The sequence below is a fragment of the Bufo bufo genome, chromosome 1 (assembly GCF_905171765.1).
Source record: "Bufo bufo chromosome 1, aBufBuf1.1, whole genome shotgun sequence".
NCBI lineage: Eukaryota > Metazoa > Chordata > Amphibia > Anura > Bufonidae > Bufo > Bufo bufo.
This window is the reverse complement of record NC_053389.1, coordinates 221,898,768-221,926,345: the sequence shown is the minus strand read 5'-3', so window position 1 is coordinate 221,926,345 and position 27,578 is coordinate 221,898,768. Positions and strand designations below refer to the sequence as shown.

Sequence of the window (27,578 nt, the reverse complement as noted above, 5' to 3'; positions counted from 1 at the left end):
TTACGGCGCTTCTCTTCAATTTCACAGAGGCAAGTGCAGTGAATAAATTAGCTAGGAAGCGGCTCTGGGTGGGGGGGATATCTGTGGAGGACACTGAAGGGGGGGATCTGTGGAGGACACTGAAGGGGGGGATCTGTGGAGGACACTGAAGGGGGGGGATCTGTGGAGGACACTGAAGGGGGGGGATCTGTGGAGGACACTGAAGGGGGGGATCTGTGGAGGACACTGAAGGGGGGGGATCTGTGGAGGACACTGAAGGGGGGGATCTGTGGAGGACACTGAAGGGGGGGATCTGTGGAGGACACTGAAGGGGGGGGATCTGTGGAGGACACTGAAGGGGGGGATCTGTGGAGGACACTGAAGGGGGGGATCTGTGGAGGACACTTAGGGGGATGTTGGGGTGGGAGGTCCTGGAGGGATGTTTGGGTGGGAGCTCTGGAAGGGGTGGGAGGTCCGATAGGTATGTGGGGGTGGGAGATCCGGGAGGGGGGGGCCCATAATTTTTTTTGCTATGGGGCCTAATCATTTCTAGCTACGCCCCTGATTGTTAAGATTGGGCGGGCACTGGAGCGATAGAGCGCCCTGCTGTAGGAGAAGCCGGCGGGAGATGAAAGGAGGAGGGGCCAGCTCCTGGTGGTGTCGGGCACACGGCGCAAGCATGGCGGTGGAGGATCTGACTGAAGCCTAAAGACCAGACATCAAGGTAGACCTGCAGAAGAAGGTGACAGCGCAGTATGTGATGTATACATGTGTGTAATGTATGTAGTGCAGTGTGTGATCATCACATACTGCACTACATACATTACACACATGTATACATCACATGCCCCCTCACAGTAATAATGCCAAGATATGTGCCCTCTTCACAGACCTAATGCTCACACATGCCCCCCCACAGTAGTTATGCCCAGATATGTGCCCCCTCACAGTAATAATGCCAAGATATGTGCCCCCTTCACAGATGTAATGCTCACACATGCCCCCTCACAGTAATTATGCCAAGATATGTGCCCCCTCACAGTAGTTATGCCCAGATATGTGCCCTCTTCACAGTAGTTATGCCCTGATATGTGCCCTCCTCACAGTAGTTATGCCCTGATATGTGCCCTCTTCACAGTAGTTATGCCCAGATATGTGCCCCCTCACAGTAGTTATGCCAGATATGTGCCCTCTTCACAGTAGTAATGCTCACTCGTGCCCCCTCACAGTAGTTATGCCCTGATATGTACCCTCCTCAAAGCTCACAGTAGTTATACCCTGATATGTGCCCTCCTCACAGTAGTTATGCCCAGATATGTGCCCCCTCACAGTAGTTATGCCAGATATGTGCCCTCTTCACAGTAGTAATGCTCACACATGCCCCCTCTCAGCGTTTGCATTTCTTTCTGGCAAAGCTACCTGGTTCCGGCCCGCAAAATTTATACCAAGTCTAGTGCGGCCCTCAGACGAAAAATGGTTGGGCACCACTGGCTTATACCATACACTGTAATAATATACTATTGTAGTCCAGGGGAAAATTGTGTACCTATCATAAGCACAGTGCCATGGAATGAATGGCACTTTAATAATTAATAATAATAATAATAATAATAATATTAATCAATGCCTGAGGCAAGGCTCGGTAGTTATTTCCTGTTGCAGGCCTGGGAGTTCCAGAAGGCTCCTGGCTGTCATAGCAACAGAGTGACTCCTGCAATCTTCCTCTTCCTCTAAATGACTGCTCATATGCTATGGTTGCAATTGACCATAGCGTCTGACAAGTTCAATGTCCGTGATTGGAGTTGTCGCTGATCATGAACACTGCTGGAGGATGTCTGCTGTTTCAATCTATAATGTTGCTGGGTTGTCCCTTTAATGACCTGACTTCCACCTATACATGTATGAGTTTTGTTGGAAAGGGGTTAAACATGGTGGGGAGTGGGAAAATTTCTTAAAGCTGCTAAAATCGGTGTAGAAAAGTCATTACACCAATGTATTTTTTAATAAGCCTGGTATATAAAACATCCATATTAATAGTCTTCCTTTGGTCTGGAATGTTAAAATGCTCATTACCACTCAAGGAAAAAATAAACCAGTATAGTAAGCATGGAGGAGCACTTCAAATTCTGATACCTCTAGATAACCATAGGTTAGACTTCTATACATATTTTGGGATTCGTTTCCATACCTTCCAGGTGTCTCGTATATAAAGTATTGTGATAAATCAATTTTCCACTTTCATCTATTGGGTGTGGATTGTCACCAGGCTTAAAAATGAGAGAAAATCATGAAAATACAACAAACAAAATTTTGTATTAAAAAGAAGGAAGACCATGAGACTTGCCCTACAGTTGACTGTCCAGTTCAAGCTCTGATCAATTTATAAAATGTTAGGCAAAATTTTGGGGTTGATGTCCAGACCTTGAACTCCATGGGATTGTGAATAAGAAAGAGATCCATATAAGTCAGCTGTAGATCCTTCAAGGACTTCTCAAGAGCAGGACGGACCAACTCCGGGGACTGAAAGGTGCTCCAGAGCTAGAGGAAGGGGGCAAAATATAAACAGTCTGAAAATATTATTATAGATGAGCTAATCAATTCAAAATTAATTGGAGTCGACTTGAATTTTGTAAAAATTTTTGTTGCATCCACATCTGAATTTTGGGTAATACCACATGGATGGATTTGATTCCGAATTCAAATCGTTGACTGTTAAGGAGATTTGATCCACAATCTAATTTTGAGCGAGTCGCTCATCTCTAGTAAAAGCTATTTTAGGTCTACGGAATGCTGGATGAGAACCTCGACACTGGAATAGTGGCATCTGTTACTTGTGTAAGAGACCAAGATAATAGCTGAAGATCCTAACTGATAGCTGTCTAGGGAGGTACAGTACATCACTGCTATTACCTTGCCAGTGTAGAACAAGTCTTCTCTCTTCACAGTCCCATCTGCTATCTTTGCATTGATTGCTCGACCAACCTCAACCTCATTGGCGTATATAAATGCAGAGTCAATGTGTCGATACCCAACCTCCAGAGCAACTTTCACAGCCTCTTCCGCCATAGACTTTGGGAACTATAAATAATGATATGGTATAATTGTAGCCAGTAACTTAGAAGTAAAGGTTCTGTTTTACATTCATAAAATGTAATTTAATACAAACAAAATCAATGTCACGGTCAGCATGTTCTCTGACTGTAGCAGTTGCATTTGTCTTGTCTCTGCATCTGGTCTAAATCTTTACCAAAGCTTCTTCCAGCTGAAACTCAACTGCTGCCACACTAGATATTGTTCCTACTATTTCCCCTGATATTGTACATGCTGTGCTGCCACATGTCTTTGATACTGCACCTGCTGTGCTACCCCATATGTCCATAATACTGCATCTGCTGTGCTGACTCAAGTGCTCATTGCTCACTAATGTTGACTGTACTGTTTTTTCACATTTTGTAATGTTGCGGTATTGTGCAAAAATATAAATAAATTGAGTTCCCCTCAATAAATCTGCACTTAATCCCCCTAAACCCCTTCCCACATTATCACGTACATGTACAGTACAGACCAAAAGTTTGGACACACCTTCTCATTCAAAGTGTTTTCTTTATTTTCATGACTATGAAGGCATCAAAACTATGAATTAACACATGTGGAATTATATACATAACAAACAAGTGTGAAACAACTGAAAATATGTCATATTCTAGGTTCTTCAAAGTAGCCACCTTTTGCTTTGATTACTGCTTTGCACACTCTTGGCATTCTCTTGATGAGCTTCAAGAGGTAGTCCCCTGAAATGGTCTTCCAACAGTCTTGAAGGAGTTCCCAGAGATGCTTAGCACTTGTTGGCCCTTTTGCCTTCACTCTGCGGTCCAGCTCACCCCAAACCATCTCGTTTGGGTTCAGGTCCGGTGACTGTGGAGGCCAGGTCATCTGGCGCAGCACCCCATCACTCTCCTTCATGGTCAAATAGCCCTTACTTTCAAAGTTTTCCCAATTTTTCGGCTGACTGACTTACCTTCATTTCTTAAAGTAATGATGGCCACTCGTTTTTCTTTACTTAGCTGCTTTTTTCTTGCCATAATACAAATTCTAACAGTCTATTCAGTAGGACTATCAGCTGTGTATCCACCTGACTTCTCCTCAACGCAACTGATGGTCCCAACCCCATTTATAAGGCAAGAAATCCCACTTATTAAACCTGACAGGGCACACCTGTGAAGTGAAAACCATTTCAGGGGACTACCTTTTGAAGCTCATCAAGAGAATGCCAAGAGTGTGCAAAGCAGTAATCAAAGCAAAAGGTGGCTACTTTGAAGAACCTAGAATATGACATATTTTCAGTTGTTTCACACTTGTTTGTTATTATGTATATAATTCCACATGTGTTAATTCATAGTTTTGATGCCTTCAGTGTGAATCTACAATTTTCATAGTCATGAAAATAAAGAAAACTCTTTGAATGAGAAGGAGTGTCCAAACTTTTGGTCTGTACTGTACGTGAGCGAATGTGGCTCCTTGCCGCATCCTCACGTGCATGTACGTGATGGGATCGGGCGGGTGAAGGAGCTGCACCCGCCCGATCCACAGCACGGGCCCGGCTGTTACTTAAAGCCGGGCCCGTGCTGCATCCACCGGCATCGGTGTGTGCAGTGATGCTGGCGGATTAACCCTTTTAAGTGCGGCGGTCAGCGCTGGCAGCGTGTCGATGGTTGCCATGGCAGCCCCGATGCCTTAAGCCTCAGTCAGTATTTTGGTCAGTGATTTCCATCAGTGATTGTGATCCAAAACCAGGATTGGAGCCTCTACAGACATAAGGTATAAGGGAAAGATCTGCACCTGCTCTGTGTTTAGAGCTGCACCTCGCTTTGGCTCTTAATCACTGATGGAAATCACTGACGAAAACACTGACGTCTGAAAATAAAAATAAAATAAAGTGGGGGAAAAAGTGTTTTTTTAATAATAAAAAAATTTAAGTTTCAAGTTAAAAAAAGTGTGCTTTTTCCAAAAAAAATAAAAACAGGGAAAAAAGAAAAGTAGACATATTACGTATCACCGGCTCTATAAAAATATCACATGACCTAACCCCTCAGGTGAATACTGTCAAAAAAGTAAAACAAAAACACTGCTTAAAAAAAAAACATTTTTGTCACCTTACATCACTACAAGTGCAACACCAAACGATCAAAAAAGCATATGCCCTTCAAAAGAGTACCAATCTAACCGTCACCTCATCCCGCAAAAAAATGAGCCCCCACCTAAAACAATCGCCCAAAAGATAAAAAATGGCTCTCAAACTATGGAGACACTAAAACATGATTTTTATTTTGCTTCAAAAATATTAGTGTATAAAACTTTAATAAATAAAAAATGTAGACATACTAGGTATTGCCACGTCCGTAACGACATGCTCTATAAAAATATCACATGATTTAACCCTCAGGTGAACACCGTAAAAAAATAAAAACGGTGTAAGAAAAGCCTTTTTTAGTCACCTTACATCACAAAAAGTGTAATACCAAGAGATCAAAAAGTCATACGCACCACAAAATCATACCAATAAAGCCGACATCTCATCCCACAAAAAATGAGATCCAACCTAAGACAATCACCCAAAAATAAAAAAAACTATGGCTCAGAATATGGAGACACTAAAACATGATTTTTTTTTGTTTAAAAAATGCTGTTATTGTGTAAAACTTTAATAAATAAAAAAAGTATACATATTAGTTATCGCCGCGTCCATAATAGCCTGCTGTATAAAAATATCACATGACCTAACCGCTCAGGTTAACACCGTAAGAAATAAATAAAATAAAAACGGTGTAAAAAAAGCTTCTTCTGTCACCTTACATTACAAAAAGTGTAATACCAAGCGATCAAAAAGTCATACGCACCCCAACATCATACTAATCTATCTGTCATCTCATCCCACAAAAAATGAGACCCTACCTAAGACAATCGCCCCAAAAAATAAAACAACTATGGCTCTCAGAATATAGAGACACTAAAACATGATTTTCTTTGTTTCAAAAATGCTGTTATTGTGTAAAACTTTAATAAATAAATAAAAGTATACATATTAAGTATCGTCGCATCCGTAATCACCTACTGTATAAAAATATCACATGACCAAACCCCTTAGGTGGACACTGTAAAAAATTTAAAAAAATAAAAACGGTGTCAAAAAAGCAATTTTTTGTCACCTTACATCACAAAAAGTGTAATATCAAGCGATCAAAAAGTCAAACACTCTCCAAAATTGTACAAAAAAATCGGTCATTTCATCCTGCAAAAAATGAGACCCTACATAAGCCCAAAAATAAAAAATATGGCCTTCAGAATATGGAGACACTAAAAAATCTTTTTTTTTTTTCATTTTTGTTGTGTCCGTAACAACCTGCTCTATAAAAATACCACATGATCTAACCTGTCAGATGAACATGGTAAATAAAAAAAAAAAAATGGTGCCAAAAAAGCTAGTTACCTTGCCTCACAAAAAGTGTAATATAGAGCAACCAAAAATCATATGTACCCTAAAATAGTATCAACAAAACTGCCACCTTATCCCGTGGTTTCCAAAATGGGGTAATTTTTGGGAGTTTCTACTGTAGGGGTGCATCAGGGTGTCTTCAAATGTGACATGGCCCTCCAAAAACCATATTGCATTCCTTTCCTTCTGCGCCCTGCCGTGTGCCCGTACAGCAGTTTACGATCACAAGTGGTGTGTTTCTGTAATCTACAGAATCAGGGTAATAAATATTGAGTTTTTTTGGCTGTTAACCCTTGCTTTGCTTTTGGAAAAAATTTATTAAAATGGAAAATCTGCCAAAAAAGTTAAATTCTGAAATTTTATCTTCATTTTCCTTTAATTCTTGTGGAACACCTAAAGGGTTAACAAAGTTTGTAAAATCAGTTTTGAATACCTTGAGGGTGTAGTTTCTAAAATGGGGTCATTTTTGGGTGTTTTTTTTATTATGTAAGCCTCCCAAAGTAACTTCAGATCTGAACTGATCGTTAAAAAGTGGGTTTGGGAAATTTTCAGATAAGAACTTTTAAGCCTTCTAACGTCCCCAAAAAATAAAATGGCATTCGCAAAATGATCCAAACATGAAGTAGACATATGGGGAATGTAAAGTAATAACTATTTTTGGAAGTATTACTGTTTATTATAAAAGTAGAGAAATTGAAATTTGCTAATTTTGGGTAAATTTTGTATTTTTTTATAAATAAAAATGAACATTTTTTACTCAATTTTACCACTGTTATGAAGTACAATATGTGACGAGAAAAGAATCTCAGAATGGCCTGGATAAGTAAAAGCGTTTTAAAGTTATTACCACATAAATTAAGACATGTCAAATTTGCTAAAAATGGCTTGGTCCTGAAGGTAAAAACTAGCTTGGTTTTGAAGGAGTTAATGATAAAGTGAGAACAGAATTTTAGAAATGCTTTTAAATTCAAATTTAAGCCTTAGAAGACCTTGCGATTTTCCATTTTTGCCTTTTTGTTTTTCACTCCCCGCCTTCCCAACTTTTTTATTTTGCCGTTCACATAGCCTTATGAGGGCTTAATTTTTGTGGGACAAGTTGTACTTTCTAATGGCGCCATTTACAGTTGCATACAATGTAGCGGGAAGCGGAAAGATGTTTACAAATGTGGTGGAATTGGGAAAAAACTTAATTCTGACAAAGTTTTTTTTTTTACAGCGTTCACTATGCGGTAAAATTGACCTGTTACCTTCATTCTCCAGGTCAGTATGGTTACAACGATACCACACTTGTATAATATTTTTTGTGTTTTATTACTGATTTTTTTTTTTAACTCTTGAGAAAAAAGAATTATCACTATATTCTGAACTTTTTCATAGTTATGTGTATGGGGCTGTGTGAGGGGACTCATTGTCTACGGGGCGATCTGTACTTTTCAGTGATAACAATTTGGAGTGTGTGCGACTTTTTGATAACTTTTTATAAAATAATGATTGGTGAGTTGAAGTGACAAAAAATTGCAAATTTGCTGTTTTTATTTTTTTCCCGTTATGCCATTTGCCATTAATATTGTTACATTTTAATTGTATGGGTATTTTCACACATGGCAATGCCCATGATGTTTAGTTTTTTTTTTCTTGGTTAAGGAAAGTGGGGGTAATTAGAATTTTAATATTTTTTTGTTTTTTTATATTTGTGACAATAACTGGCAATAATTAGATTGCCCATTGTGTCCATTGATGGCTATATAGCATCATTGAACACTTAATTTTCAATATAACAATATAGTGCTGTGTTGGTATTGGCGCCATGTTTAAAGACCAGACTTGAAGGGGTTAAAGTAAAAACTACAATTTGTATGGGCATCAGTATTCAGGCCCTTTGCTATGACACTTGAAATTTAGCTCTGAGGGCCTCCCATTTCTCTTGATCATTTTTAAGATGTTTCTACACTTTGATTGCAGTCAACCTGCCGTAAATTCAGTTGATTAGACATGATTGGGAAAGACACAGCCCTGTCTCTATAAGGTCTCACAGCTGACAATGCCTATCAGAGCAAAAACCAAGCCATGAGAAGGAAGAATTGCCTGTAGAGCTCAGTGACAGGATTGTGTGGCGGCACATACAGTATCTGGATAAGGGTAAAAAATAAAATTCTGCTGCACTGAAAGTTTCCAATAGCACGATGGACTCCGTAATTCTTAAATGGAAAAAGTTTGGAACAACCAAGATTCTTTCTAGAGATGGCAGCCCCATCGAACTAAGCAATCAGCAGAGAAGGACCTTGGTAAAAGAGGTGACCAAAAACTCAATGGTCACACTGACTGATCTTCAAAGATCCTGTGTGCAAATGGGAGAAACCCCTAGAAGGTCAATCATCACTTCAGCACTCCACCAGTCTGGGATTTACGGCAGAGAGACCAGAAAGAAGCCTCTCCTCCGTAAAAGACACATAAAAGTTTGCAAAAAAATTCTGTGGTCTGATTAAATGAAGATTTAACTTTTTGGCCTCAATTCTATGCCTGTTTGAAAAAAAACAGGCTCTGCCCAGTACCATCCCTACAGTGAAGCATAGTGGAGGCAACATCATGCCATGGGGATGTTTTTCAGTGGCTGGGACAGGGAGACGGGTCAGTTGAGGGAAAGCTGAATGAAGCAAAGTATAGGCATATCCTTAATGAAAGCCTGATACAAACTGTTCTGGAACTCAGTTCGGGTTGACAATGTACCTGCCAATAAGACAATGACCCTAAGCACACAGCCAAGAAAATACAGGAGTTGCTTAGGGACAACTCTGTGAATGTCCTTGAGTGGTCCAGACAGAGCCGGCCAGTCAGTGCACCAAGGTGTAATAGGATTGTTCCTATTACCCAGTCTGTAACCTACTGAACCCTGTTCTACACAAATGCTGTGGAACGATTCCTCCCTATCCTTTCCCTGCACTTATAAATCTTTTTTTTTTACCACAATCAAGTCTTTGCTATCACTGTCCCTAGCGCCTGCAGATGTCTCTACCTGCACTTATTACGCTGGGAAATGGCAGAATCTAAGATGGCTGCTGCTATTTATAGGGCTTGCTGGTTGCTGATTGGCTGCATGCATGGCATTATGGGTGATCCACCTTCCCAGAGTTTCTTTCTCCATGTCCTCACATGTGCAGCAGCCATTTTAGGAAAAAAATGCGATTCGTTACCACGAAGAGTGAGTAAATTCGGCTTCGGTGCAAATCGAATTTTTCCTGAAATTCGGATCGAATTCCACTTCGTCAGCTTTGATTCGCTCATCTCTAGTTGTAATCAATGCCAAAGGGGCTTCAACTAAGTACTGAGTAAAAGATTTTAGTTTTTCCTTTTTAATAAGTAAAGACTTCAACTTTTTGTTTTCACTTCGCAGAATGAAACCTTTTTTTTTTTTTTTTTAACACAAGGTCACAACTTAAAAGGGTTTCTGTCAGCCCACTAAACCGTTTTTTTTTTTTTTGTTTAATAATAATCCCTACACTGCGATCTCTGCATACATAAGTAAAATAATAATTTTCGTTCAGTAGAATTTGATAAAACGCTATTTTTATAATATGTAAATTACCTTGCTACCAGCAAGTAGGGCGGCTACTTGCTGGTAGCAGCCGCATCCTCCGATCCTAATGACGCCCTCTCCGCATTGTGATTGACAGGGCCAGGGAACGGAATCGTTCTCTGCTGGCCCTGCCTGTTTTCATTCAATATCTGGCGCCTGCGCTGCGGCCGTACCCATCTTCAATCTGCGCAGGCGCACTGAGAGGCGGCCACTCACTCGGCCGCTCGCTCCTCAATGCGCCTGCGCTGGGTGTAGATGTGACGTCGTCGGCGCAGGCGCATTGAGGATGGAGCGGCCGAGTGAGTGGCCGCCTCTCAGTGTGCCTGCGCAGATTGAAGATAGGTACGGCCGAGGCGCAGGCGCCAGATATTGAATGAAAACAGGCAGGGCCAGCAGAGAACGATTCCGTTCCCTGGCCCTGTCAATCACAATGCGGAGGGGGCGTCATTAGGATCGGAGGATGCGGCTGCTACCAGCAAGTAGCCGCCCTACTTGCTGGTAGCAAGGTAATTTACATATTATAAAAATAGCGTTTTATCAAATTCTACTGAACGAAAATTATTATTTTACTTATGTATGCAGAGATCGCAGTGTAGGGATTATTATTAAACAAAAACAAAAAAAAAACGGTTTAGTGGGCTGACAGAAGCCCTTTAACAACATGTGAAAAAGTTAAAGGGCCTGAGGATTTTCCAAAAGCACTGTATTCTGCCGACTTTCCTCCCATGTACTGTATTATGACTCCTGGGCTTTTGGGCCTTGTGCTAGCTGTCCCATCATTAACATACATCATTTACTGGGCTGAATGTAATAAGGAAGGAGGGGTGAATGACGACTAGACAATTCAGGGGAAAATAGCAGTGTTACATGTAAAACTTATCAGAGTACCATGTAGTGTGTTTTCTGTTATCAGCTATTTCAGGCCTGGATAGGCTATGACTGTAGAGGAAATACATAAACATACCTGTATTTTCCTCCCATGATCACTACTTTATATCTTATATCTCCAGCACTTAGAATCTCCAGAGACAGTTAAATCCATCAGCCGCTGCTCTTATAACATTCCTGTACTATTGTGGAGTGTTATCATGATAAAATTACTATTATTATTTTCACTCATAAGATACTCGGCAATTAGTGAGATTTTCCAGCGCTGTGGATTTCATGGCTGTATCAGCTAGCTTAGACTTGTAGTTAACAACTATGACAACTCACCTCTCGGGGGGCATAGGTGCCCAGTCCAACCACTGGTATCTTGTGCCCATCATTCAGAGTAAATCTGGAATGTTTTGTCAACGCCATAATGTTGCTTGAAGCTCTGATCAGTCTTGAAGTTTCTTTAGTGAAAGTCGACTTGTTGGCTGGGCACCAGCAGCACAGCTCCACCTCTTGGCTTCATTATAGCTTACTGAGCGAACTTTACTCTCTGCTGCCAGATTACACTGGGTTACTGCAGCGTCCTACATGTGTGTGTAAATGGGACACTTCAAACATCTTAATGCATATACTGTACATGTGTTTATTTGCATTTTATGGTATTCTCTATTATCTGGCTGGCAATTTAATTTACATCCATTCACCCCTAGGTGGTGCTGGCTCCACATAATATACACTGCTCAAAAAAATAAAGGGAACACTTAAACAACACAATGTAACTCCAAGTCAATCATACTTCTGTGAAATCAAACTGTAACGGTCGCGTACACACACGCACAGGAGGGAGGGAAGTGACCACTGCGCTCCACCCTTACCCCTGGCCCTGCCTACTTGCCTCGCGAGTCCTAATGACAGGGGACAACTGGACGGCAATCCCTAACCTGGAATAAGTGCAGGGATGACAGACAGACAAACAACAGGACGTGAACGGACCGAGTCAATACCAGGAAAGCTGCAAAGTACAAATGGAGCAAGCAGAGAATTGTCAGGAGAAGCCGGGGTCATAAATACCAGGAGAGCAGAGAAGTACAAGAGGAGTCCTAAGAGAGTAGTCAGGTGGGAGCCGAGGTCACAATACCAGGACGGATGCGCAGTACAGGAGGAGCAGGCAAAAGGATGGTCAGGGAACAGGATCAGGTAAGTATTCAGCAGTCCAACAAATAGCCAGGAACCTAGAAATTAACAGGCAACCTGTAGCCAGCAGGCTGCCTGTATTTATAGTGGGGAGTGAGGGTAATGTGACATGGCCAGCGTCACATGACCGACAGACCAACCAGTCGAGCACCGAGTGATCAGCTCGGCGCTCAAGGCAGACTAGGAGCAGGGAGCCACCCAGCTAGTAAAGCCGCCCTGGGAATGAGGTCAAACACAGAACCTCATTCCAAAAGCTAAGCAACAGTTCTGCGGGCAATGGGGGACCGAGTGCACCTTCGGAACCCCGTGACACAAACTGTCCACTTAGGAAGCAACACTGAGTGACAATCAATTTCACATGCTGTTGTGCAAATGGGATAGACAACAGGTGGAAATTATAGGCAATTAGCAAGACACCCCCAATAAAGGAGTGGTTCTGCAGGTGGTGACCTGACCACTTCTCAGTTCCTATGCTTCCTGGCTGATGTTTTGGTCACTTTTGAATGCTGGCGGTGCTTTCACTCTAGTGGTAGCATGAAACGGAGTCTACAACAGTTCTGCGGGCAATGGGGGACCGAGTGCACCTTCGGAACCCCGTGACAGTACCCCCCCCCCCCCTTTACGAGGGGCCACCGGACCCAAGACTTCAGGCGATGGCTTTTCAGGGTGTTCTAAATGAAATTTACGAACAAGTCTAGGAGCATGAACCTCCCTGGCAGGTACCCAAGATCTCTCTTCAGGTCCATACCCCTTCCAGTAAATCAGGTACTGCAAGGAATTACGCACCTTCCTGACATCCACTATTTTAGACACCACATACTCGACAGCATCATTAACAAGAACCGGCGGAGGCGAGGCTTTTGATGGTACTACCGGTTCAAAATATTTTTTAAGCAGAGATTTACCAAGGCTCTCCTTAATATAATCTTCCATGTCCTTGCGTTCGGGCATAGAAAGATTATAAATTCGTCCTTTAGGAAACTTGGCCCCCTCTACTAGCTCTATAGTACAATCATAAGGTCTATGGTGGGGTAGAACCTCCGGGGTTGGTGATGAGAATACATCAGAATATTCTCTAACAACAGAGGGTAAAGTATCAGACTTTACTGAGACCCCAGCCTGTACCACGGACAAGCACGAGTCACACTTAGGCCTCCATCTCACCAACTCCCCATTGGACCAATCTATAGTGGGGTTATTTAGTCGGAGCCAAGGCAACCCTAGTACCACCTCAGCAGGTAGGTTCTCCAGGACTAGAAGCGAACATCTCTCTGAGTGGCACACACCCACGGTTAGAGAAATCTCCGAGGTACATAAGCTCACCGTACCACCAATAAGAGGAGTAGCATCAATAGCCATGACATGGATAGGAGTTGGTAAGGCAAACATAGGAATACCCAATCTTACAGCATGCTCAGAGTCAATAAAGCTAGCCGCTGAGCCAGAATCAATAAAGGCCTTACCCGGCCATTTATCTACTCCCAGATAAATCGTAATGGGTACCGAAAGCTTACATTTAGAAAATTCAGGGTGTACCTGGTCTTTAGGTTGCCTTGTCTTAGGAGACTTGACAGAGAGGACCTTCTTAGGACACTGGTTGATCCAATGGTCAGGATCTCCACAGTAAAAGCATTCTCCACGTCTGCAGTGAAGATTCCCTCGGGTCATGCCAACCTGCATGGGTTCCTCGGTGGAGACCTCAGCATTGTCTCTGGGATAGGCCTCTGGCTGGACCACCTGTCGGTCAAGTCGGACAACAAGGGTCATCATCTCCTCTAAGGTCTCTGGAAGTTGATAACTGACCAGAAGATCCTTTAATTTATCAGACAGACCTGACCTGAACTGACTCTTCAGGGCTGGTTCGTTCCATCCTGAGGGGACACACCACCTTCTGAATTGGGTGCAATAATCCTCCGCTGGTAAATTGCCCTGAACCAGTGCCTTTAGAGCCGTCTCGGCTACTAGAGCCCTGTCTGGTTCATCATAGAGGGTACCCAAGGCCTGAAAGAACCCCTCCACAGAATATAAACAACTAGTGCCAGCAGGTAAAGAGAACGCCCAGTCCTGGGGATCACCCTGTAATCGGGAAATGATAATGCCCACGCGTTGACTCTCGGGGCCAGAGGACACGGGGCGCAAACGGAAGTAAAGTTTGCAACTCTCCTTAAAAGAGAGAAACTTCCTCCGGTCTCCAGAAAAGGGTTCTGGGAGCTTAATCTGGGGCTCAAAATGCGGACTGGAGGCCTGAGGAGTGGAAGAACCTTGCCCTAACTCAAAAGAACTGAGTTTTTCCCCTAACTCCTGCACCCTCTGCGTCAGATTAGAGACATGGTCAGTCAGGGTCACCAGAGGATTCATAATACAGTGGTTATTGGGCCTGTTAATCTGTAACGGTCGCATACACACACACACACAGGGGGGAGGGAAGTGACCACTGCACTCCACCCTTACCCCTGGCCCTGCCTACTTTCCTCGCGAGTCCTAATGACAGGGGACAACTGGACGGCAATCCCTAACTTGGAATAAGTGCAGGGATGACAGACAGACAAACAACAGGACGTGAACGGACCGAGTCAATACCAGGAAAGCTGCAAAGTACAAATGGAGCAAGCAGAGAGTAGTCAGGTGGGAGCCGAGGTCACAATACCAGGACGGATGCGCAGTACAGGAGGAGCAGGCAAAAGGATGGTCAGGGAACAGGATCAGGTAAGTATTCAGCAGTCCAACAAATAGCCAGGAACCTAGAAATTAACAGGCAACCTGTAGCCAGCAGGCTGCCTGTATTTATAGTGGGGAGTTAGGGTCATGTGACATGGCCAGCGTCACATGACCGACAGGCCAACCAGTCGAGCACCGAGTGATCAGCTCGGCGCTCAAGGCAGACTAGGAGCAGGGAGCCACCCAGCTAGTAAAGCCGCCCTGGGAATGAGGTCAAACACAGAATGCCCTTTACCAAGGCTCTCCTTAATATAATCTTCCATGTCCTTGCGTTCGGGCATAGAAAGATTATAAATTCGTCCTTTAGGAAACTTGGCCCCCTCTACTAGCTCTATAGTACAATCATAAGGTCTATGGTGGGGTAGAACCTCCGGGGTTGGTGATGAGAATACATCAGAATATTCTCTAACAACAGAGGGTAAAGTATCAGACTTTACTGAGACCCCAGCCTGTACCACGGACAAGCACGAGTCACACTTAGGCCTCCATCTCACCAACTCCCCATTGGACCAATCTATAGTGGGGTTATTTAGTCGGAGCCAAGGCAACCCTAGTACCACCTCAGCAGGTAGGTTCTCCAGGACTAGAAGCGAACATCTCTCTGAGTGGCACACACCCACGGTTAGAGAAATCTCCGAGGTACATAAGCTCACCGTACCACCAATAAGAGGAGTAGCATCAATAGCCATGACATGGATAGGAGTTGGTAAGGCAAACATAGGAATACCCAATCTTACAGCATGCTCAGAGTCAATAAAGCTAGCCGCTGAGCCAGAATCAATAAAGGCCTTACCCGGCCATTTATCTACTCCCAGATAAATCGTAATGGGTACCGAAAGCTTACATTTAGAAAATTCAGGGTGTACCTGGTCTTTAGGTTGCCTTGTCTTAGGAGACTTGACAGAGAGGACCTTCTTAGGACACTGGTTGATCCAATGGTCAGGATCTCCACAGTAAAAGCATTCTCCACGTCTGCAGTGAAGATTCCCTCGGGTCATGCCAACCTGCATGGGTTCCTCGGTGGAGACCTCAGCATTGTCTCTGGGATAGGCCTCTGGCTGGACCACCTGTCGGTCAAGTCGGACAACAAGGGTCATCATCTCCTCTAAGGTCTCTGGAAGTTGATAACTGACCAGAAGATCCTTTAATTTATCAGACAGACCTGACCTGAACTGACTCTTCAGGGCTGGTTCGTTCCATCCTGAGGGGACACACCACCTTCTGAATTGGGTGCAATAATCCTCCGCTGGTAAATTGCCCTGAACCAGTGCCTTTAGAGCCGTCTCGGCTACTAGAGCCCTGTCTGGTTCATCATAGAGGGTACCCAAGGCCTGAAAGAACCCCTCCACAGAATATAAACAACTAGTGCCAGCAGGTAAAGAGAACGCCCAGTCCTGGGGATCACCCTGTAATCGGGAAATGATAATGCCCACGCGTTGACTCTCGGGGCCAGAGGACACGGGGCGCAAACGGAAGTAAAGTTTGCAACTCTCCTTAAAAGAGAGAAACTTCCTCCGGTCTCCAGAAAAGGGTTCTGGGAGCTTAATCTGGGGCTCAAAATGCGGACTGGAGGCCTGAGGAGTGGAAGAACCTTGCCCTAACTCAAAAGAACTGAGTTTTTCCCCTAACTCCTGCACCCTCTGCGTCAGATTAGAGACATGGTCAGTCAGGGTCACCAGAGGATTCATAATACAGTGGTTATTGGGCCTGTTAATCTGTAACGGTCGCATACACACACACACACAGGGGGGAGGGAAGTGACCACTGCACTCCACCCTTACCCCTGGCCCTGCCTACTTTCCTCGCGAGTCCTAATGACAGGGGACAACTGGACGGCAATCCCTAACTTGGAATAAGTGCAGGGATGACAGACAGACAAACAACAGGACGTGAACGGACCGAGTCAATACCAGGAAAGCTGCAAAGTACAAATGGAGCAAGCAGAGAGTAGTCAGGTGGGAGCCGAGGTCACAATACCAGGACGGATGCGCAGTACAGGAGGAGCAGGCAAAAGGATGGTCAGGGAACAGGATCAGGTAAGTATTCAGCAGTCCAACAAATAGCCAGGAACCTAGAAATTAACAGGCAACCTGTAGCCAGCAGGCTGCCTGTATTTATAGTGGGGAGTTAGGGTCATGTGACATGGCCAGCGTCACATGACCGACAGGCCAACCAGTCGAGCACCGAGTGATCAGCTCGGCGCTCAAGGCAGACTAGGAGCAGGGAGCCACCCAGCTAGTAAAGCCGCCCTGGGAATGAGGTCAAACACAGAACCTCATTCCAAAAGCTAAGCAACAGTTCTGCGGGCAATGGGGGACCGAGTGCACCTTCGGAACCCCGTGACACAAACTGTCCACTTAGGAAGCAACACTGAGTGACAATCAATTTCACATGCTGTTGTGCAAATGGGATAGACAACAGGTGGAAATTATAGGCAATTAGCAAGACACCCCCAATAAAGGAGTGGTTCTGCAGGTGGTGACCTGACCACTTCTCAGTTCCTATGCTTCCTGGCTGATGTTTTGGTCACTTTTGAATGCTGGCGGTGCTTTCACTCTAGTGGTAGCATGAAACGGAGTCTACAACCCACACAAGTGGCTCAGGTAGTGCAGCTTATCCAGGATGGCACATCAATGCGAGCTGTGGCAAGAAGGTTTGCTGTGTCTGTCAGCGTAGTGTCCAGAGCATGGAGGCGCTACCAAGAGACAGGCCAGTACATCAGGAGACGTGGAGGAGGCCGTAGGAGGGCAACAACCCAGCAGCAGGACCGCTACCTCCGCCTTTGTGCAAGGAGGAACAGGAGGAGCACTGCCAGAGCCCTGCAAAGTGACCTCCAGCAGGCCACAAATGTGCATGTGTCTGCTCAAATGGTCAGAAACAGACTCCATGAGGGTGATATGAGGGCCTGACATCCACAGGTGGGGGTTGTGCTTACAGCCCAACACCATGCAGGACGTTTGGCATTTGCCAGAAAACACCAAGATTGGCAAATTCGCCACTGGCGCCCTGTGCTCTTCACAGATGAAAGCAGGTTCACACTGAGCACACGTGACAGACGTGACAGAGTCTGGAGATGCCGTGGAGAATGTTCTGCTGCCTGCAACATCCTCCATCATGACCGGTTTGGCATTGGGTCAGTAATGGTGTGGGATGGCATTTCTTTGGAGGGCCGCACAGCCCTCCATCTGCTCGCCAGAGGTAGCCTGACTGCCATTAGGTACCGAGATGAGATCCTCAGACCCCTTGTGAGACCATATGCTGGTGCGGTTGGCCCTGGGTTCCTCCTAATGCAAGACAATGCTAGACCTCATGTGGCTGGAGTGTGTCAGCAGTTCCTGCAAGACGAAGGCATTGATGCTATGGACTGGCCCGCCCGTTCCCCAGACCTGAATCCAATTGAGCACATCTGGGACATCACGTCTCGCTCTATCCACCAACGTCACGTTGCACCACAGACTGTCCAGGAGTTGGCAGATGCTTTAGTCCAGGTCTGGGAGGAGATCCCTCAGGAGACCGTCCGCCACCTCATCAGGAGCATGCACAGGCGTTGTAGGGAGGTAATACAGGCACGTGGAGGCCACACACACTACTGAGCCTCATTTTGACTTGTTTTAAGGACATTACATCAAAGTTGGATCAGCCTGTTGTGTGTTTTTCCACTTTAATTTTGAGGGTGACTCCAAATCCAGACCTCCATGGGCTAAAAAATTTGATTTCCATTTTTTTTTTGTGTGATTTTGTTGTCAGCACATTCAACTATGTAAAGAACAAAGTATTTCAGAAGAATATTTAATTAATTCAGATCTAGGATGTGTTATTTTTGTGTTCCCTTTATTTTTTTGAGCAGTGTATATAGTGGGGGGGGGGGGGGTGTCTAGATGAAAGGAGAATGTTAGTTAGTAGTTGGTGAGAGGAGAAGCAAGTTAATGGAGGAGAGAGACAGGCTAAAATCACCATGTAGCTGTGTTTCTTTCCTCTGGGCCCTGATCAAGCCTGGAGAAGATAACTACAGCAACTAAACACCAGACAGTGAGTCTACACACCCAGATGCAGAGAGCCTAGTGAGAGTAACAGCTAAACTTAGCTCATGGACCTCATTAGCACAAGTGACCAGGAGTAGCTTTCCGAGTACCTGGACACAAATGGATAATTGATGCGCAGAATTGTCTTTATCACTAACTAATCCTTCCGGGTAGTAGTGAAAATCAGAAACCTTTCTAGAAGAGTTTCCTGCCAAAGAATGAAGCAGATGTGTTTGCCTGCTGTGAGGGGAACCCCCTAAAAGATAACTCCTAAATAAATAGTTAATAGCATCTTTAGTGCCAGAGTGCTGTAAAGAGTGAACTTAGGATTACCACCAGGATCCTTGCCTGTAAAGTATCAGCGTTAGAAGAATCCCTCTATTGACAACTGCCATTACCAGTGAACTTATTATTACTATACAAAATGCTTTCCATTGATGATCTGTACTAACTGTCCAGAGACTATTGATTCTTCAGTAAATGTTCAACTGGTTTACAACAAACGACTCCTCATTCTTACTACTACTCTCAACATTTGCACCTAACGGTGCTGGCATCACGAACCAGGGGCCCAGCCACCAAAGCACCTTACACCCATTACCATCAAGGGCACCTCAACTTCCATCTGGCTGGTGTTCCCTGCAACCGAGAGTGCCCCAGAGGATTTCGTGCTATCTTCCGTGCTATCCACTGTACGCCAGCCCAGGGAGGCATCTGCTAACCATGAGTACAAACAACTATTGCACCCATCGGCCCACCGTGAGCCTCACGTGTTTTCCCCTGTGGTTTGGTATGCTACATTACTATCAGGCTTGTGCTACCTAATGCCAAGATGACATTCTGCAATATAATTTCAATATTTCTCTGTATAGGTCATCAGTATCTGATCTCTGGCGGTCCGACACCTGGGAACCCCAGTGATCAGCTGTTTGAGAAGGCATGGTTCTTGCAGTACCGCCACTGCCTTCTCACAGCCTTACCTAGGCCATGTGACATGATGTTCATCAGTCAAATGGCCTAGGTGCAGCCCCATTGATGTGAATGGGACTGAACTGATATGCCAAGCAAAGCCACTATACAATGAACAGTGCTGTGCTTGGTGAGCTGAGAGAGAGCCACGATACTACTTTGAGCACCAGTGCTGTCTCAAACAGCTGACGGTGGGGGTTGTGGGCAGGGGTGTACATAGAAATCACTGGGCCCCATAGCAAGAATCTAAATTGGGCCCCCACTGCTGTATATACTATATATCTGTACACACTGCATCTATTATACCTGGTACCTCACATATCAGTACACTGCTGTATATACTATCTATCTATAAACGCCTCATCTATTATACAGTTTACCTCACATATCAGTACACTGCTGTATATACTATATATCTATACACGCCTCATCTATTATACCGTTTACCTCACCTATCAGTACACTGTTGTATATACAATATACCTGTACACACTGCATCTAGTATACCCCGTACCTCACAAATCAGTACACTGCTGTATATACTATATATCTGTACACACTACACCTATTATACCTCGTACCTCAGTTATCAGTACACTGCTGTATATACTATATATCTGTACACGCTTCATCTATTATACCACATAGCTCACATATCAGTACACTGCTGCATATACTATATACCTGTGCACACTGCATCTATTATACCTTGTACCTCACATATCAGTACACTGTTGTATATAATATATATACAGCCAGGTCCATAAATATTGGGACACCGACACAATTCTAACATTTGTGGCTCTATACACCACCACAATGGATTTGAAATTAAAGGAACAAAATGTGCTTTAACTGTAGACTGTCAGCTTTAATTTGAGGGTATTTACATCCAAATCAGGTGAACGGTGCGGGAATTACAACAGTTTGCATATGTGCCTCCCACTTGTTAAGGGACCAAAAGTAATGGGACAATTGGCTTCTCAGCTGTTCCATGGCCAGGTGTGTGTTATTCCCTCATTATCCCAATTACAATGAGCAGATAAAAGGCCCAGAGTTTATTTCAAGTGTGCTATTTACATTTGGAATCTGTTGCTGTCAACTCTCAAGATGAGATCCAAAGAGCTGTCACTATCAGTGAAGCAAGCCATGATTAGGCTGAAAAAATAAAACAAACCCATCAGAGAGATAGCAAAAATATTAGGCGTGGCCAAAACAACTGTTTGGAACATTCTTAGAAAGAAGGAACACACCGGTGAGCTCAGCAACACCAAAAGACCTGGAAGACCACGGAAAACAACTGTGGTGGATGACCGAAGAATTCTTTCCCTGGTGAAGAAAACACCCTTCACAACAGTTGGCCAGATCAAGAACACTCTCCAGGAGGTAGGTGTATGTGTGTCAAAGTCAACAATCAAGAGAAGACTTCACCAGAGTGAATACAGAGGGTTCACCACAAGATGTAAACCATTGGTGAGCCTCAAAAACAGGAAGGCCAGATTAGAGTTTGCCAAGTTCTGGAACAACATCCTATGGACAGATGAGACCAAGATCAACTTGTACCAGAGTGATGGGAAGAGAAGAGTATGGAGAAGGAAAGGAACTGCTCATGATCCTAAGCATACCACCTCTTCAGTGAAGCATGGTGGTGGTAGTGTCATGGCGTGGGCATGTGTGGCTCCCAATGGAACTGGTTCTCTTGTATTTATTGATGATGTGACTGCTGACAAAAGCAGCAGGGTGAATTCTGAAGTGTTTTGGGCAATATTATCTGCTCATATTCAGCCAAATGCTTCAGAACTCATTGGACGGCGCTTCACAGTGCAGATGAACAATGACCCAAAGCATACTGCAAAAGCAACCAAAGAGTTTTTTAAGGGAAAGAAGTGGAATGTTAGTCAATCACCTGACCTGAATCTGATTGAGCATGTATTTCACTTGGTGAAGACAAAACTGAAGGCAAAATGCCCCAAGAACAAGCAGGAACTGAAGACAGTTGCAGTGTAGGCCTGGCAGAGCATCACCAGGGATGAAACCCAGCGTCTGGTGATGTCTATGCATTCCAGACTTCAGGCTGTAATTGACTGCAAAGGATTTGCAACCAAGTATTAAAAAGTGAAAGTTTGATTTATGATGATTATTGTGTCCCATTACTTTTGGTTCCTTAACAAGTGGGAGGCACATATGCAAACTGTTGTAATTCCTGCACCGTTCACCTGATTTGGATGTAACTGCCCTCAAATTAAAGCTGACAGTCTGCAGTTAAAGCACATCTTGTTTGTTTCATTTCAAATCCATTGTGGTGGTGTGTAGAGCCTAAAATGTTAGAATTGTGTCGATGTCCCAATATTTATGAACCTGACTGTATGTCTCCTCACTGCCTGCAGCTACTCAGTAAAGGGGCTCATTTTTTTCGGTATGAGATGACGGTTTGGTACTATTTTAGGGTGCATATGACTTTTTGATTGCTTGGTATTGCACTTTTTGTGATTTCAGCAGGCAACCCGTTCCGATCGCCGCCTGCCGCGTGGCGGTGATCGGAAATACACAGGGCGCACATGTACGTCCTGTGTCCTTAAGGACTCGGACATCAGGGCATACAGGTAAACCTTGTGTCCGCAAGAGGTTAAAACAGATAGTGATACCTCCTAAAATAGTTATTACTTCACATGTCACATTTGAAGACCCCTGATGCACCCCTAGAGCAAAAACTCCCAAAAAGTGACCCCATTTTGGAATCTACGGGATAAGTTGGCAGTTTTTTTGGTATTTCTTTAGGGTACATATGATTTTTGTTTGCTCTATATTACACTTTTTGTGAGGCAAGGTAACAGAAAATAGCGTTTTTTGGCACAATTGTTTTTTTTTTTACTATTTACAATGTTTATCCGACAGGTTAGATCATGTGGTATTTTTATAGAGCAGGTTGTTACAGATGTGACAATACCCAAATTTTTTGTTTGTTTCAGTTTTACATAATAAAGCATTTTTGAAAATATGATTTTCTAGTCTCCATATTCTGAAAGCCATATTTTTTTTTTTGGGCAACTGTCTTATGTAGGGACTAATTTTTTGCGGTTTGATTGGTATGATTTTGGGGTGCATATGACTTTTTGATCGCTTGGCATTACACTTTTTGTGATATAAGGCTTTTTTGACACAGTTTATATATTTTTTTTTACGTTGTTTATCTGAGGGGTTAGGTCATGTAATATTTTTATACAGCAGGTTGTTACAGATGCGGCAATACCTAATATATATATATATATATATATATATATATACATACATAAATATATATAAGTTTTACACAATAACAGCATTTTTTAAACAGAAAAAATCATGTTTTAGTGTCTCCATATTCTGAGAGCCATATTTTTTTATTAATATTTTGGGTGATTGTCTTAGGTAGGGGCTCATTATTTGCGGTATGAGATGACGGTTTGATTGGTACTATTTTGGGGTGTGTACGACTTTTTGATCGCTTGGTATTACACTTTTTGTGGTGTAAGGTGACAAAAAAATTGCTTTTTTGACACAGTTTTTATTTAATTTTTGTTATGGTGTTCACCTGAGGGGCTAGGTCATGTGATATTTTAATAGACTTGGTTGTTATGGACACGGCGATACCTAATATGTCAACTTTTTTTATTTTTTTCCACTTTTAACACAATAAAAGCATTTTTGAAACAAAAAAATCATGTTTTAGTGTCTCCATATTATGAGAGACATACTTTTTTTTATTTTTAAGGCGATTGTCTTAGGTAGGGTCTCATTTTTTGTGGGATGAGATGACTGTTTAATGAGTACTATTTTGGGGTGCGTATGACTTTTTGATCGCTTGGTATTACACTTTTTGTGATGCAAGGTGACAAAAAATTGCTTTTTTTACACTTTATTTTTTATTTTTACGGTGTTCATCTGAGGGGTTAGGTCATGTGATATTTTAATAGGCCTAGTTGTTACGGACACAGTGATACCTAATATGTCTACTTTATTTTAATTTTTTTCACTTTTAACACAATAAAAGCATTTTTGAAAAAAAAAAAAATGTTTTAGCATCTCTATATTCTGAGAGCCATAGTTTTTTTTACTTTTTGCCCGATTGTTCTATGTAGGGGCTAATTTCTTGCGGGATGAGGACGGTTTGATTGGTACTATTTTGGGGGCATACGCCTTTTTGATTGTTTGGTGTTGCACTTTTTGTAATTTAAGGTGACAAAAAAATGGTTGTTTGAGCACAGTTTTTATTTTATTTTTTCTACGGAATTCAGGTGAGGGGGTGAATCATGTGATATTTTTATAGAGCCGGTCGTTATGAATGCGGCAGTCTACAATATGTCTGGTTTTCTTGTTTTTTTCTTCTTTTTTTTTCTGCACCCGCCCGATCCGCCCGCCGTACATGTACGGTGCTGGTCCTTAAATCACGTCCACCAGCACCGTACATGTATGGCACAGGTCCTTAAGGGGTTAATCAACAGATTGCGTCATATTCCCAACTTTGGGGATTCTATTGACATCCAGCTTGTTGTTATTACCAATTTAGCCAAAAACATAACCTTTGTAAAGTTAAGAACAATTCATATAATTTAGGTAATGGGTTAAGAACAATTCATATTGCAGTGACCGGGTCCGCAGGGGCAACATGTGAGGTACGGTGGGCCAATGGGTTTAGTATTTGATTTACTCACGGTTAGCAGAGCCTCCCTGGGCCGGCGTGCAGTGAAGGGAGGGACGGCATGAAATCCCTTGGGGCAGTCTCTATTTGCCCAGCCAGATGGTAGTTGAGGTGCCCTTGGTGGAATGGGTTTTTAGTGCCTTGGAGGCAGGGCCCCTGGTGTTCGTGACGCCAGCACCATTAGGTGCAAAGGAAGGTGGTAGAAAGGATGAGGAGTCAATTGTTGTAAACAACAGAACTTTACTTGATCAATTGTCTCAGGGTCATCCAGTCCATCATACAGTTCATTTAGATAGCATAAGTAATAATCCAAATATTAGTTCAGCTGTAATCCTTGTAACAGGCTTGGCAATTGTAACTTGATGAGTTCTCCTTCTTTCTATATCTGTCTATACTTTGTTCACACTTCTTACTTGTAATTGTAACACCCCAGAGTTGTGTTACTACACGCCTCTACCCTGCTACTATCTCCTAAGAGACTTTATACTGTCATAAGATATAATTTACATTATGTCTTCCACAAATGTGCATATAAATCCACGTTAAAGGTAATTGTTTATGTAATTTGCCTGGTTACCAGTAGGTGGCAGCAACATATTGGCAGGTATAGCTTACAGTCTAGTGCAGGCATGCTCAACCTGCGGCCCTCCAGCTGTTGTAAAACTACAACTCCCACAATGCCCTGCTGTAGGCTGATAGCTGTAGGCTGTTCAGGCATGCTGGGAGTTGTTTTTTTGCAACAGCTGGAGAGCCACAGGTTGAGCATGCCTGGTCTAGTGTATCTGAGCTGGAATGGATTATTCCAGCTTAGTTCCCCTCTGTGGAGAGTGGCCTAGTCCCTCTTCCTGCAGCAAGGGAGGAAAAAAACTGTTAGAGCCAGATTTTAGTTTCCCCTGTATAGGGCTGAGACTTGGCAATATTCCCAGTCTGAGCACCTTCAACTCAGCTGGATGAGAAAAGCAGAAAACTACAGACAACCTCCATAATTCCAGGAAGAAAGCATCCCCTGAGAATCCAACTGTGAGTTAAGACCAGTGCCTAGGAGAAGACAATTCCTCCTCAGCTAGTCTGTCCCCACACAGCAGAAGTTACCAGATAAGTGCAGAAGCTAATCCTGCCACAATTACAGAGCTACCAAGCAGACGTTTATCCTGCAAGCTCTACATTTAAATCAGAAGTACTCATTCCTGCCAATGATTGCCAAAACCTGCTGGGACCAAGAGACCAATGCTGTATGCTGTTTGGATGCAAGTTATTCCAAGTAAAGAAACGTTTGAACTTCATCTAAAGGTCTGGACATCATTTATTCTGCCAAGTTCCTCTATTACTCCTACTATCACTACACTCAAATTTATTGCAAATGAGCCAGAAGCCAGGAGTCCGGGTGTACCCAGGTAGGAGACACAGTGACACAACTACCACAAAGATTAAAACTCCTGTACTCCACTGAATTGCTTCAAGTGTTGTATTTTATTAAGCAAGCGGATTTCCAGTTCAAAATTATAGATTGTTTTCGGCATTTAGCCTTCTTCCGAACACTGGAATAATTTACAGACATACAATCATTAGAAAATAGTGCAATATATATCATCTAATATGGCGTGATGTATATACATTAATCAATTGAACAGTGTTTTAGACAAGGCATCAAATCCCACAGCAAGTGATCCCAAGAGACCATATAGAGTAATAGTCTTTATACGGTCTGCTTGAATTGGGGAGAAATGTCCTTAGTTGGTTCCAGATAGTTAACCGGGTAGAGTACATTTACATAGGTATCTAGCCGTGCGTAAAGGAAGATAATCGGCATGTTCACTGTGCAATACATACACTACAGTCGTGGCCAAAAGTTTTGAGAATGACACAAATATTAGTTTTCGCAAAGTTTGCTGCTAAACTGCTTTTAGATCTTTGTTTCTGTTGTTTCTGTGATGCAGTGAAATATAATTACACGCACTTCAGACGTTTCAAAGGCTTTTATCGACAATTACATGACATTCATGCAAAGAGTCAGTATTTGCAGTGTTGGCCCTTCTTTTTCAGGACCTCTGCAATTCGACTGGGCATGCTCTCAATCAACTTCTGGGCCAATTCCTGACTGATTGCAACCCATTCTTTCATAATCACTTCTTGGAGTTTGTCAGAATTAGTGGGTTTTTGTTTGTCCACCAGCCTCTTGAGGATTGACCACAAGTTCTCAATGGGATTAAGATCTGGGGAGTTTCCAGGCCATGGACCCAAAATGTCAACGTTTTGGTCCCCGAGCCACTTAGTTGTCACTTTTGCCTTATGGCATGGTGCTCCATCGTGCTGGAAAATGCATTGTTCTTCACCAAACTGTTGTTGGATTGTTGGAAGAAGTTGCTGTTGGAGGGTGTTTTGGTACCATTCTTTATTCATGGCTGTGTTTTTGGGCAAAATTGTGAGTGAGCCCACTCCCTTGGATGAGAAGCAACCCCACACATGAATGGTCTCAGGATGCTTTACTGTTGGCATGACACAGGACTGATGGTAGCGCTCACCTTTTCTTCTCCGGACAAGCCTTTTTCCAGATGCCCCAAACAATCGGAAAGAGGCTTCATCGGAGAATATGACTTTGCCCCAGTCCTCAGCAGTCCATTCACCATACTTCCTGCAGAAGATCAATCTGTCCCTGATTTTTTTTTTTGGAGAGAAGTGGCTGCTTTGCTGCCCTTCTTGACACCAGGCCATCTTCCAAAAGTCTTCGCCTCACTGTGCGTGCAGATGCGCTCACACCGGCCTGCTGCCATTCCTGAGCAAGCTCTGCACTGGTGGCACTCCAATCCCGCAGCTGAATCCTCTTTAGGAGACGATCCTGGCGCTTGCTGGACTTTCTTGGACGCCCTGAAGCCTTCTTAATAGGGATGATTCGTACCGAATTTTGGGGTGTCCGTGACACGGACCCGAACCCGAACATTTTCGTAATAGTCCAGGTTCGGGTTCGGTGTTCGGCACTTTCTTGGCGCTTTTTGAAAGGCTGCAAAGCAGCCAATCAACAAGCGTCATACTACTTGCCCCAAGAGGCCATCACAGCCTTGCCTACTATTGGCATGG

General features: G+C 43.4%; 2 protein-coding genes across 2 annotated transcripts in view; both read right to left on the bottom strand.

Annotated features, from left to right (window-relative positions):
• LOC121003640 (prostaglandin F synthase 1-like) overlaps positions 1-11,436 on the bottom strand; it is a 34,884-nt gene extending 23,448 nt beyond the window's left edge. The window contains 5 exon segments of the mRNA XM_040435478.1: positions 2,168-2,191; positions 2,193-2,246; positions 2,401-2,517; positions 2,890-3,057; positions 11,262-11,436. Coding sequence (XP_040291412.1) covers positions 2,168-2,191; positions 2,193-2,246; positions 2,401-2,517; positions 2,890-3,057; positions 11,262-11,348 — 450 coding nt within the window. The 5' untranslated portion in view covers positions 11,349-11,436.
• LOC121003647 (prostaglandin-E(2) 9-reductase-like) overlaps positions 1-27,578 on the bottom strand; it is a 122,165-nt gene that overhangs the window by 23,382 nt on the left and 71,205 nt on the right. Inside the window, exon 10 of the mRNA XM_040435502.1 lies at positions 895-905. The gene's annotated coding sequence lies outside the window, so the exon portion shown is untranslated. The remainder of the gene's footprint in view (positions 1-894; positions 906-27,578) is intronic.